This window comes from Trichosurus vulpecula, chromosome 5 (assembly GCF_011100635.1).
Source record: "Trichosurus vulpecula isolate mTriVul1 chromosome 5, mTriVul1.pri, whole genome shotgun sequence".
In the NCBI taxonomy this organism is placed as follows: domain Eukaryota; kingdom Metazoa; phylum Chordata; class Mammalia; order Diprotodontia; family Phalangeridae; genus Trichosurus; species Trichosurus vulpecula.
The window spans coordinates 236643861-236658043 of NC_050577.1; the positions used below are offsets into that span (position 1 = coordinate 236643861).

The 14183-nt window shown below is 35.6% G+C and overlaps 1 protein-coding gene across 1 annotated transcript in view; it reads right to left on the bottom strand.

Annotated features, from left to right (window-relative positions):
- OTOGL (otogelin like) overlaps positions 1–14183 on the bottom strand; it is a 194270-nt gene that overhangs the window by 36783 nt on the left and 143304 nt on the right. The window contains exons 37-41 of the mRNA XM_036761187.1: positions 11614–11684; positions 7116–7293; positions 5057–5199; positions 4588–4611; positions 4382–4474 (exon numbers count right to left, since the gene is read on the bottom strand). Coding sequence (XP_036617082.1) covers positions 4382–4474; positions 4588–4611; positions 5057–5199; positions 7116–7293; positions 11614–11684 — 509 coding nt within the window. The remainder of the gene's footprint in view (positions 1–4381; positions 4475–4587; positions 4612–5056; positions 5200–7115; positions 7294–11613; positions 11685–14183) is intronic.

The window sequence follows — 14183 nt, forward strand, 5'->3', positions numbered from 1 at the left end:
AAAGAGTTTGTGGTAGGCCACCGACCTGGGAGGGGCAGAGGTGGTACAGCTCTGAGGCTGCTTCCAAAGCTCCAGCTACAGTTGCCTCCAGCCCCAGGCCCACCTGGTTGGAGGAATTAAGTGGTGGATTAGAGCGGGAATGCAACACCTGCTTTGCCCAGCCTGAATCTGGGCCACAATCCTGGTTGGCAGTTGGAGAAGGTGCACTAGTGTGGCAGAGCTTGCTGTGTATAAGAAGCTCTGAAAATAACAGCACAGTCCTTCAAGCTTGGGACAAAGTACTCTATACTCTACAAGCAGTCTTACCCCGATGAAAAGCTCAAGGGTCAAGTAGCTGGCTGGGAACATGAACAGGCAGTGAAAATGCTCTCAGATTCAGACTCAGACTTTGGAATCTTTTTTTGGTGATAAAGAAGACCAAAATACACAGCCAGAAGAAGTCAACAAAGTCAAACAGCCTACATCAAAAGCCTCCAAGAAAAATATGAATTGGTCTCAATTCATGGAAGAGCTCAAAAAGGATTTGGAAAAGCAAGTAAGAAAAGTAGAGGAAAAATTGGGAAGAGAAATGAGAGTGATGCGAGAAAACCAAGAAAAACAAGTCAATGACTTGCTAAAGGAAACCCAAAAAAATACTGAAGAAAATAACACCTTAAAAAATAGACTAACTTGAATGGCAAAAGAGCTCCAAAAAGCCAATGAGGAGAAGAATGCCTTGAAAGGCAGCATTAGCCAAATGAAAAGGAGGTCCAAGAGACCATTGTAGAAAATACTCCCTTAAAAATTAGATTGGAGCAAGTGGAAGCTAGTGACTTTAGGAGAAATCAAGATATTATAAAACAGAACCAAAGGATTGAAAAAAATGGAAGACAATGTGAAATATCTCATTGGAAAAACCACTGAACCGGAAAATAGATCCAAGAGAGATAATTTAAAAATTATTGGACTACCTGAGAGCCATGATCAAAAATGAGCCTAGATATCATCTTCTAAGAAATTATCAAGGAAAATTGTCCTGGTATTCTAGAGCCACAGGGTAAAATAGAAATTGAAAGAATCCACCAATCACCTCTTGAAAAAGATCCCAAAAAGAAAACTCCTAGGAATATTGTCACCAAATTCCAGAGCTCCCAGATCAAGGAGAAAATATGGCAAGCAGCCAGAAAGAAACAATTTGAGTATTGTGGAAACACAATCAGGATAACACAAGATCTATAAGCTTCCACATTAAGGGATGGAAGGACTTGGAATATGATATTCCGTAGGTCGATGGAGCTAGGATTAAAACCAAGAATCACCTACCCAGCGAAACTGAGTATCATTCTCCAAGGCAAAATATGGATTTTCAATGGAATAGAGGACTTTCAAGCTTTCTCAGTGAAAAGACCAGAGCTGAATAGGAAATTTGACTTTCAAACACAAGAATCAAGAGAAGCATGAAAAGGTAAACAAGAAAGACAAATATAAGGGACTTACTAAAGTGGAACTGTTTTGCTCACATTTCCATTCCTACATGGAAAGATGATGTGTATACTTCATGAGACCTTTCTCAGTATTAGGGTAGTTGAAGAGAATATACATATACATAGACAGAGGGCACAGGGTGAGTTGAATATAAAGGGATGATATATAAACAAATAAAATCAAATTAAGGGATGAGAGAGGAATATATTGAGAGAGGGAGAAAGGGAGAGATAGAATGAGGCAAATTATCTTGCATAAAAGTGACAAGAAAAAGCAGTTCTGTTGGGAGGGAAGAGGGGGCAGGTGAGGGGGAATTAGTGAATCTTCCTCTCATTGGATTTGACTTGAGGAGGGAATAACATACACACTCAATTGGTTATCTTACCCCACATGAAAGTAGTGGGAAGGGGATAAAAAGGGGGAATGATAGAAGGGAGGGCAGATAGGAGGAGAAGTAATCAAAAGCAAACACTTTTGAAAAGGGATGGGGTCAAAGGAAAAAATTGAATAAAGGGGGACAGGATAGGAGAGAGGGAAATATAGTTAATCTTTCAAAACATGACTATTTATGGGAGTGTTTTGCCTAATGATACATGTGTGGCCTATGTTGAATTGCTTGCCTTCTTAGGGGGAGTGAGTGGGGAGGGAAGAGGGGAAAGAATTTGGAACTCAAAGTTTTAATAGCAGATGCTCAGAAAAAAAGTTGTTTTTGCATGCAACTGGGAAATAAGATATACAGGCAATGGGGCATAGAAATCTATCTTGCCCTACAAGAAAGTAAGGGTAAAAGGGATGGGGGCAAAGGTGGAGTGGGGTGATAAAAGGGAGGGCTGACTGGAGAATGGGGCAATCAGAATATATGCCATCTTGGAGTGGGGGGGGGGAGAGGGTAGAAATAGGGAGAAAATTTGTAACTCAAAATCTTGTGGAAATCAATGCTGAAAACTAAAAAATATCAAATAATAAAGTATGGAATTCAAAAAAACAAAAAAAAAAAGAAATTTTAAGTGTGACACAAAACTGGGAATAACTAATATGCACACTTAGAGCATCCCAAAAGTCCACAACTGTAGAACAATGGCTAGAATGGTAGATTGAAGTTAATAAGGTGAAATTTAAAGTCTTATTCTTAATTTTAAAAAATCAACTACATGAATAAAGGAATTGAGAGAGGTGGATAGAAAGGAGTTCTTATTTAAATGGTCTAGGTTTCTGATAGATGGGGTGGGGGGAGCAAATAAAATCTTATGTAAGATTTAGAGAGGAAGAATGTCCATATTGAGAAAAGTGATAGGCCTACTTTATTCTGCCTTGGTCAAACCATGCCTAAAGTTCTAGCCACTGCATTTTAAGGACATTAACTTTGATGAGCTAAAGCAAATGAAAGGAAGATCCACAAAGATGGTGGATGCATGTAAAACCATGCTAAATAACGCCCGGTTGAAAGAGCTGGGGACAGTTGTCTGGAGAAGAGAAGATCCAAGGGGAACATGGACTGGGACTTTCCAAGTCTACAAATATTGGTAGAATTATATGGAAGAAGGGTTAGGATTGTTCTTTTGGGCCCTGAAATGCAGCAATAAGACCAAGTCTACAAATATTAGTAGAATTACATGGGAGAAGGGTTAGGATTACTGTTCTGGGCCCTGAAATGCTGCAATAAGACCAGTGCATGGAAGTTAGAGGAACACAAATTTTGGATTAACATAAAGGAAAACTTCCTGAAATCAGAACTTTCCAAATACAAAAGCTCCCCATGCTAAAGGTCTTTAAAAGCTGAGTATCCACTTACTGAGGATACAGGATACAAGATTTCTGACTTGGGTAAGGACAGAGGATTTCTGAAATGCTTTCCTATTCTAAGCATGTGATTCTTTCATCTCACCCCAGGCAATGTCAGTGATAAAAAGTTTTGTTCTCACTTTTTTTATTCTTTCTGCTAAGTTTTAATGATTACCATTTTTATTTGACCCCAAAGATATTTTATAAGTATTTCTTATATGCACAGAGCTTTTTTGAGAGACTGGACAAAATAGAAAGATTAAATAAAATCCAGTCTTTTGCCATCAGGGAGCTTACATTCTAAGCTAAGTTCACTTGTTTCAGTCATGTCCAACTCTCTGTGACCCCATTTTGGGGTTTTCTTGGCAAGGATACTAGAGTGGTTTGCCATTTCCTTCTCCAGTTCATTTGACAGATGAGGAAACTGAGGCAAACAGGGTTAAGTGACTTGCTCAGGGTCACACAGTTAGTATGTATCTGAGACCAGATTTGAACCCAGGAGGATGAGTCTTCCTGACTCCAGGCCTGGCATTCATCCACTGTGCCACCTAGCTTCCTTTACATTATAATAGATGGCTATGTACACTGAAAAACTGTAATTCAGTATCTCTGCATTTTAAAGTTTTGATTAAAATCCTAAATTCTTTAATTGATGTGTGTGTGTGTGTGTGTGTGTGTGTGTGTGTGTGTACACACACACACAATGCTTAAGGATCCCTAAAGTGAAAGGTAAAGTGTGGTGAAATGGAAAATGTGCTGAGTTTGGAATGAAGAGACCCTGGGTTCAAATCCACTTCCAACATTTGCTGGCTGTCCACTTTACTAAAGCTCTCTAAGCTTCAGATTTCACATCTTTAAAAAAACTAAAGGTAGGGGGTGGGGACAAAACACTCTTATACCCTTTATAGGACTATATTGAGGCTCAAATGAAACAATCTATGTAAAAGCATCTTATAAACAGGAGAAAATCTTAATTAACATTGGTAAACTGGTTATGAACAAAATTTTTGGACACCTTAGTGGCACTGAAGTTTAGGACTATAATATCTTAATTGGAAAAATTGTGAATTTTATTTATTACCTTCTACATTATAGCAATTTTCCTATGGCGATTCATTAATTATGATTTCCTTACCTTTCTTGTTAAGCGATTGATAAGTACATTATATGAGAGTGATGTTATATTCAGTTTCCTGAAACAAAGGCCTGATGTCTTTGCAGGTGAAACCTTTTTGGAGAGATACAAAAAATTGGGAACTTTATGATTTCATATACAATAATGTCTGAAAGTAGAATACATGAAAATTTTAGATAGATTTAGATTTAGATTTTAACACTCACTAGCTTTCTTTTTGAATTTCCAATCTGAAAAAATACAAAAACATATTGTCAAAAGAATATATTACTAACCACTGTTTTTCCATTAATATTAAATGCATCTAAAATCACTTACATGTAAATGCTTAGGAGTAAAATACAAAAAAAAGTAAAATGCTTAATCTCTTAAGATTCCTCTAGCTCTGAGTTTCTCTGAAATTAGAGAATATTCAAATTGAAGCTATACAAGATATTATACTGATATTAGCTCTAATGAACAAATGATAAAGAATATACTCTTCCTCTCTATAGAAATCTCGAGGACAATGACTGAAGAATGCTTCATATACTGTGTGAAATAGCTGATATTTTAGTTGGTTTTACTTTGTTTTGGGGTTTTTTTTTGCAAAGAGAATTCAATGGGAATTAGCATATTGAAAATAACTATGATTATAATAAAAAAGAAAAATGTCAAAAGTGAATACTAACTTACAGGATTAGTGGGACATTTCTCAATATGAGCAATAATAATTTCCCCAGGAATCTGGACTAGGATGTAGGAAGCCATACTGTAGAGCGCTGCACTATTGCCATCAAATGTAATAATGCTTAGTTCTGACAACATTGAACATCGACCTAAAAAATAAAAAAGTATAGTTAATCATTATAAACTTCTTTATGCCACTAGCTCTTTTCCCAAAGGAACAAATAAAAATGATCTTAAGAAGGTAATTTTTTTTCATAAAAGGAGTTAACTGATGAAAAATAGGTTGTATTTAAAGTAGAAGTCTCAAATTTCAGTTTAAAAATAATTAACTTGATCCAATTACAAAGAATATAAAAGTGGTCCTAAAGAAAAGTCAGGAGAAGATAGTTCCTCTCATTCCTTTGCGAAAGTAGAGGGTCCATTGGTGTGGAACACTGAATGTGTCAGATTTTTTTGATGGCTTGATATGTTTAATTGATTTTTTTCTTCTTTTAAAAAATGCTATTAGGGATTTCTCTTTGGATCAGGGATAGAAGGGGAAATCTTGTAGATGTGAAAACAAAAGGCATCAATAAAGTCTATGAAAAAAGAAAATACTATCTTAAAACACATCACACAACACTAATGGCAGAGTTTTGAACTGATTCAACTATTCTGAAGAGCAATTTGGAATAATGCCCCAAAGCTGGAAAACTGTGCACACCCTTTGACCCAGCAATACCACTACTATATCTGTATCCTAAAGAGATTTAAAAATAGGAAAAGGGCCTATATGTACAAAAATATTTATAGCAGCTCTTTTCTGGTGGCAAAGAACTGGAAATTGTGGGGATGCCCATCAACTGGGGAGTAGCTGAACAAACTGTTGTGTATAGTTGTGATAGAATACTATTGTGCTATAATGATGAGCAGTATACTTTCAGAAAAAATCTGGGAAGACTAATATGATCTCAGGCAAAACGAAGTGAGGAGAAGCAGGCAAATATTGTACACAGTAACAGCAATATTGTACAATGATCAGCTATGAATGACTTAGCTATTCTCAGCAACATAATGATCTAAGACAATTCCAAAGGATTCACAATGAAAAACGCTATCCACCTCCAGGAAAGGAACAGATGGAGTCTGAATACAGATTGAAGCATACTTCTTTTTACTTTATTTTTCTTGGGTTTTTTTTGGTCTGTTTTCTTTCACAGCATAACTAATAAAGAAATATGTTTTGCATGACTACACATGTATAACCTATATAAAATTGCTTGTCTTCTCAAGGAGGAAAGAGGGAGAGAATGTGGCACTCAAAAAAATTTTTAATGAATGGTAACAATCTTTACACATAATTTGGAAAAATATTTTTAAGTGTCACATCAGTGCCAGTTGTACTTGCTTTTTATATACAAAGTTCAAATCCTGTTATTCACATTTTAGCATAAAGCCATTAGCACAAATTATTAAATCCCCCAGAACTTAATAAAATTCCAGAGCTCACTTAAGGATAAAAAAGCTATATATGAAAAATTTTTAAATGAACTTGATTTTTGACTAAAAGACTAAGAAATAATATCTCACTCTTTAGTTATACTGGGGGAGGAGAGTCTTCCTGAAAATTCACACTTTCAACACACTATTAAAGGGCTCACTACTTAAACAGGTCTTTCAGTGAATTTTTTAAAAATAAATTTTGACATCTTTTGTTTTTATATCATCTAAAGTTTCCCTGTATCCCTACTCCTCCCTTATCTGGAGAGCTATCTCACATAACAAAGAATGTTTTTAAGCATAAAAAGAGGAGAAAAAACAGCAAAACAAATCCATACATTGAAATATCTGAAAATCTGTGCAATTTTCTACACTTATAGACCTTGTACCTCTGCAAAGGAGTGGGGAAAGGTATCTTCTCATATGTCTTCATCAAATCATTTTTAAAACATCGAAAATAATCACTCTCTAATTTTTAATTTCTAATTTTTTTCTTATCCCACTGTTGTTAATGGTTAGGGTTTGGATCATGCTCTCAATGCCCAGGATGTGCCACTCTATTTCTGAACAGCATATCTACACTTACAAGGGCATTCCCATTCAGGACAGCAGGTATCATTGTTCACTTGAACAGGCATTCCTCGAAAACCACAGTCAGGCATGGTTGTGTCCTTTGGACAATTGCTTGATAGGTTAAACAATATCCATTCCTTATTAATACATACATATTGGTAACAAGTAAATGTAGGTTCCATATATTCTGGCTGTTGGTAAAAAAAAATAGAAAATAAAAATAGAAATTATTTCTATTTCCAAAGCAAACATGATATACATTTATTTTACAAAGCAATTCAATTAAAAATATTAAGTGCCTAATATGTGCAAGGCATTAAGTTATGCTCTAGGAATACAAAGATCAGGACAACTAGAGATGGCCCAGGATGCAGTGGGAAACCTTGGCCTTTTTAAGCTAAGGTTTTTCATCCTGATCTATATCTGGCCACTGGAACCAGATGGTTCTGGAGGAGAAAGTGAGGCTGGTGACTTTGCACAGCCCTCCCTCCCTCAAATCCAATTCATCTGTAAGTCATGCCATCATTTCCCTGATGTCATGGTCCTCTTCAAGAACAAAGGACAAACCACAGGGATACAAAGCAATAGTCCTTGCCCTCAAGAAGCTTATACTCTTCCAAAAAAGAAGACAGAACATTTACAAAGAGAAGTAAAAACAAACAGTACAGAGCACAATGCAATGCAATTTTAAAAGGGAAGGAATCCTATAGGTGAGGAGAAAACTACTGCTAACATTTACAGAGTGCCATAAGGTTGGTAAAGATTTTTATAGACATTGTCTCATTCTAAGGCCTCTTGTAGGAGGGAGAACATAATTCTATGAAGTGAAGGTGAGAAAAGAGAGCATTCCAGGCTTGGGAAACTATTTGTAGAAGGGCTAGGAGAAAGGAGAAGGAATGCCATATGCAGAGATCAGGGAGCAGGCAACTTGACTAGAAGAAAGAATATATGAAGAGGAGTAATATGAAATTAGACCAGAAAGGGAAGTAGGAGCAGGTGGAGGGCTTACAATGGCAGATTGAGTATTTTGTACTTTATCCTAGAAGCAATAAGGAACAATGTAAGAGTTTTGAGAAGTGATGGGAGAGTGGCACGTGATTGTTTTTTTTTATTTTTGTCTTTTATTTATTTCAGTTTGGTAGATGAGTAGATAATGAATTGGAGAGGGCAGAGACTAGAGTCAGGAAGGCCAATTCGGAGGCTATTGTAAAAGGTGATCAGAGCCTAAAGTTGTGTGAGTAGAGAAAAAGGGGTAGAAAGATATTGTGGAAGGAGGATAAAACTTGGTAACTGATTGGATATAGTGAGGCATACAGTTGAGGGATAAGGAGGAAGAAAGGATGATGTGCACATAAAAATGCAAATATGCAAAAATTCAACACAAATCAAGTTAAAATGTAACTGAGATTCCCTAATCTAAGAACTTTTACAATATAATCAATTAATGATTTACTAAAACTAATGACCCATTTATTCTAGAATAGTGAATATTGGTTTAATCTTTTTTTGGAGGGAGGGAGCAGGGCAATTGGGGTTAAGTGACTTGCCCAAGGTCACATAGCTAGTAAGTGTGTCAAGTGTCTGAGGCTGAACTTGAACTCAGGTCCTCCTGACTCCAGGGCCAGTGCTCTACTCACTGCACCACCTAGCTGCCCCAATATTGGTTTAATCTAAGGTAGCTCTACAGTTGGAATTCCTCAGAATTACCAAATTAGTCAGATAACTTTGGCCTGAATTTTTGAGGATACTTGTATTTGTTTTCATAATCAGCTAATAATTGCTAATACTGTATCACTTTTTGTCATGTCACTTTGACATCTAAATAAATTAGGTAGATTTGAAATAAAATTATAAACTAATATTGTCCAAGTATCTCTTTATGAAATTTGGTTATGCAATAATGTGTATTTCCAAATACAGAAGTATGATGGTGTCCAAATAGTAAACTTTAGATAATAGGTATAGAGTTTGGTGGAAGCTTAGAGCTCATCTAAGACCTTTATTTTATAAAGGAATTAGCTAAGATATAAAGAAGCTAAGAGATTTGCCAAAGGTCATATAGGAACTAAGTGGTAAAACTAGAATTATAATTCAGGTTATCTAACTAAAAACTGGCAATTTCCCCACTATACCTTGCTACCTCTCTAAATAGTATTAGAGAAAGGATTTGAACCCAGATCTTATGGAGTCTAAGCTAACCCCTTACAATACAAATGAATTTTAAATTGTGACCCAAAGAGAGCTAATAGAACCAATAAAAATTTATTTCTATTTAATGTGTTTAATTATAGAAATTGGGAAGTCTTAAATTTATATCTAATTTTAATATAACCTAAAAGCTGTATCTAAAATGTATGAATCACATCTGGGTCTCTTTTGCCATCATGGAGTCACATAAAGGATCTTGCTCATTGATTTCAAAGGTATTTTTCACTTAAACAAATTTCACTAATCATAGAGCATGGAGATTGTTTGAGGGCATGAATGCTTGCCTGAAATATGTCATACAAACTTCCCTTCAATCAACTGAAAATTCACAAATTACCTGCTTGATCAAGGTATTCAAAAATAAAATAAACTCATGATGAATACATACAAATGTACATGATGTGCATTTCTACTTTTCAGGCAGATTATAATAGGATAATATGAAAACCAGCAAGATATTTATTTTTTCCCTCTACTAAGGTCCTGCTTTGATACCCTTATTGTATGGTAGTAACTCCAAATTCTCAAAGGCTAGCTAGCAGAACACAACCTTTGGCAGGCATTCCAACGACTAGGAAAGACTTTGTGGATAGGCACTGATAAAAAAAAAAACCTATATTTCTTCCATCTGAGGACTGGCCTATATTGAATTCACATAGTCGCATCATTAAGAAGTTAGTCTTGAAGACAGATCTTCCTAACTCCAAAACTAGTCATTAATAGTTTCAATAGTTCATTTAAAATATCCAAGGAGCATTTTACTGTTTGAATACCTCTTGTACTTTGGAACACGTTATTCTAACACTGCAGTATGTTTTATTTTTTACATATTATGTAAAAATGCAATTTTTATTTTGAAATATTTCTTTAAGAGTTGAAAAGTCTTATTCAATGAAACATTTCTTTCACTGGCTAGTTATTTTAATACATTATAGCAGTGGGAGATATAAAATGAATTTGACAAGGAATACTGGAATGAGTTATGATACAAGTATCATAAAAATGATAGGCTTATTCATTTGTATTTTAAACAATGGACCATAAGAGAGAAAAAAAGAACCTAAACAAATGTCATTGGGAAAATCGGTTGGCAATATTGTGGGAAAGTTATTTAGTCTATCATCTTACAACTTACTCCCCCAAAATTACAGTTGGATGAATGATTTAAACATGAAAAAACCGTACAAAATATGAACAAATTGTAGGATGAAATATCTAAATTATGGAGGGGAGATTATTTTTAATTTGATAAATAGGAGGGACTTATTAGGGACATGATAGATGTGATAGACTATATGAAAATAACAAAAAATTGCAACAAAAACAACATAAATTGAAAGAAAAAAACAATTGAGAAAACTATTTGTGGCAAATATTAGATAAAATGTCATCTCAGAACATAAGGAACAATTAAGAAGTCCTAGTGATAATTCCCAGACCACAATGTATAAGTTGTCAAAGGAAATAGACAATTATGAAAGAAAAAACTCAGATTGTGAACAATCATTTTAAAAAGACACTTAACGTTACTACTTATCAAAAGAATGAAATAAAACCATTTTAAGGTACTACCTCATTCCCACTGACTAAGCAAAAAACAATTAAAAGCAACAGAACTCAAGGGAAGAATTGCAAACTTAAAAAAAAAATTAGAGATCCATCTGGTGGTTCATTCTACAAGTTACAAGCATAATCATACTCTTTGATTCCATGATTTCATTGTTGGAAATATACCCTGAAAATTTAATTTTAAAAAACCTGTTTGAAGATTTTCATAACATTGTACAACATTGATTTTTTTTAAAAACTAGAAACAACATAAATACCTAGCAAAAAGGAAATGGTCAAATACATGTTGGTATGTTAATGGTATACTAAAATAAAATTAAGATTTCTCAACAAAGGAATAAAAATAAAACTGGGAAGATATTTACCTAACAACAACAATCTACAAAAGTAGAACCAGAAGAATGGACCGTATAAGAGGAAGAGTAAATGAGAATAAATGGGGAAATAATCTTTATTAAGCAATTATTACATGTCTGGCAGTGTGCTAAGTGATGAAAACACATATACAAGGAGAACAAAAGACTGTCCTTAAACTGTTATATTAATATATACGTTGAAAGTAATTTAAATATAGTTACTAAGCAAGTTTAGTTCACTTTATCATATTCAATATCCAACTTCTGATAAAACTTTATTTTTTGAAAGAAAGCCTTCACTAAAGCCTTCAACAAAACTGAGACAGAACCTTTGGTACAATAGTAAAGAGAAATTTTTAACTAGTTAAGATATCTTACCACACATTCTGAAGCAGGAGTAGGAGCCACCTCTTCTGGGCACTCAGATGGAATGTGTGCAGCAGGAGCCACTGTAGAGAAAATGAGTGTAGAAATGGATCAAGTTATTATCCCCATTGGACCCAGGTAAGGCTGATCTGAGAACTTAAAAGAAACTATCTTTATAGTTGGTGGTATCAATTGTATCACAGAAGATTCCTTAGTGGTTACAGATTTGGACTTTGAGACATTTCCTAATAAATCTAAATCTATTCCTTCGGTGAATTGGTGGAATGAGCCATGGTCATTTCTGAAATGCATATAGAAATCTTATTATTAAGAAAGTGTTTATTAGGAATGCCATAACTGGGGTCATGGACTGAGTAGTCACCAAGTAGTATTTTGGAGTAGCTTACATAGGCAACAAAACTGTGAAATGTGTTTCCATGATGTCTCCAACAATTTTTACCTCCTGGTCATTGGAGGTATCCCCAAAATACTTAAGGTTGGATAAATAGCTAGTTTCAAAGTAAGTAAGGGGAATATATCTGAGAGCAATGGACCCACTTCACAATTCTGAAAAAAAAGAGAGATTTTGCACTTTTACTTAAAGACAATGCAGACACCTACAGGTATACCTTGTTTTTAGTTGTCATTTTCTACAATTTCAAATCTATATAATTGGTCAATTAAGGTATAATTTCCTTTTATAGAGCCTGGACCTTGAGCAGGTAATATAATTATTATTAGATGGCAGCATCTTTTAGCCAACTGTGAAGTTTTTGTTCATTCCATCAGTCACAGTAAACTCTAAGAAAGTGATGAAGAAAGCTCCAAGACATTCCAGTGTTGAATAAGGGAAAATACTAATGGTATATAAATTAAGAAAAACACTTGGTGTGTGATGGGAGGGAGGGAGGGAGGAAGAGGGCCCAAGGTTAATTAAAAGTTGCAAAGTTCTGTAAGTGCTACAGAAAACAATCACAAGGCAGGGAATTACTTGTACATGGCATGCTATTATTTTGCTACCCACTTAATTAATAGGACTCAGAGCTGAAAGGGAAGTTAATCATTTGGCTCAGGGTTCTTAACCTTTTTGTTTATGTCTTGGTCCTTTAGACCATGGTCTGGCAAAGCCAGACCCCTTCTCTGAATTCTGTTTTTAAAGGTTTAATAAAAAATATATGATTACAAAGGAAACCAATGATATTGAAGTAAATATAAGTTTTCCCATCCAAGTTCACAGACACTCTGAAACTATACACAGACTCTTGGGGTTCAGCGGCTCCATGTTAAGAACTGCTATCTACTCCAACCCTCTTATCTTACAGATAAGCAAGCTGAGGGACACAGAATTTAAATGACTTGTCCAAGGTCATATGGAACAGAAGTAGAACTCAAACCAGCATTCTCTGATCTGAAATCCAGGGCTCATTCCACCCCACAATTCTTAACCTTCATTTCCCTGGGAGATTCCATGGAAGTCCATGAGGAAATGAGACTCAGTTTACAGAGTTTTGTGTATAGCCAGATAGATATATGGAAAAATAAATGACTAATAATGATAAAAATCTATCCTAGAAAATATGAGATCTCTGTCATGGGAAATATCAGTTCTTGGGTTGGTATGGCAAACTGTCCTTCAAAAGGAAAAAAAGTGAATGGAAGGAATAAAGTTGTCCTGAACAGTAGTGGCTACAATTAATTTCAGTATTAGAATTTGTTTATCCTTCGTTTTGAAGAGAACCAATGACATCACAGGGTGATGTATTGAGTCCTGCGTGAACTTGATTTAAGTAAGGCGGAGTTGCACAAAGTCGCCAGTCTCACTCTCTCTTCCAGAATCATTGAAGTTAGCAGGACAAAAGTCAGGATGACTGGCAACGGCCAGGGTTGCAGTGGGTGACCTTGGCATCTTATATGTCTGACCAAGCTCTAAGTGCTCCAATGCACCGGTGTTAGCAACCATCATGACTGATGGAACAAAATGTTCTCATCCACCCATTCTGCCAGAGGAAGTCTTCACATGCTTGGGGTAGACAATCCCCTAACTTACCTATGAGTTTGAGGCCTGTCAGTTGCCCTAAACCTGGTTTAGCCCAGGTGTAGATGCTACAGGTACAGCTTCTTGGAGCCACAGGTGAGAATTGGGAGAAAGGTGGACTCCAAAGGTGGAAAAGCAGCCCAGAAAAGGGCTCAACAGCCCACACTCCAGAGGTGCTAGACTTCCAGAACACCCCATAAACCCCAGTATTAGAAATATAATCAGATGAAGGTTTAGTGGGAACCAGATTGTCTTTAAAGAACTCAGAATTGAAAAGCAGAACTTGGAAGAATTATTAATATTTGTCCTGAAGGTAAGAATGAAAGCCATAAACAAGGAATTTTAGTCACAGGCTCCCTACTTTCATGGCTCCATGACGTAGATCACGATGCTGTGTGACTCTAAAATTATCACAGGAAGCCCACTTAATGTGCTGTGGGAGCGAGGAGGGAGTGTGGGCAGGTCTTTCTTGTGAGCTTTCAGTCTGTTCCATGGTGGTCCTTCATTCTTATTATCTGATGAACCTATCTTACCATTGTTTTGGGGT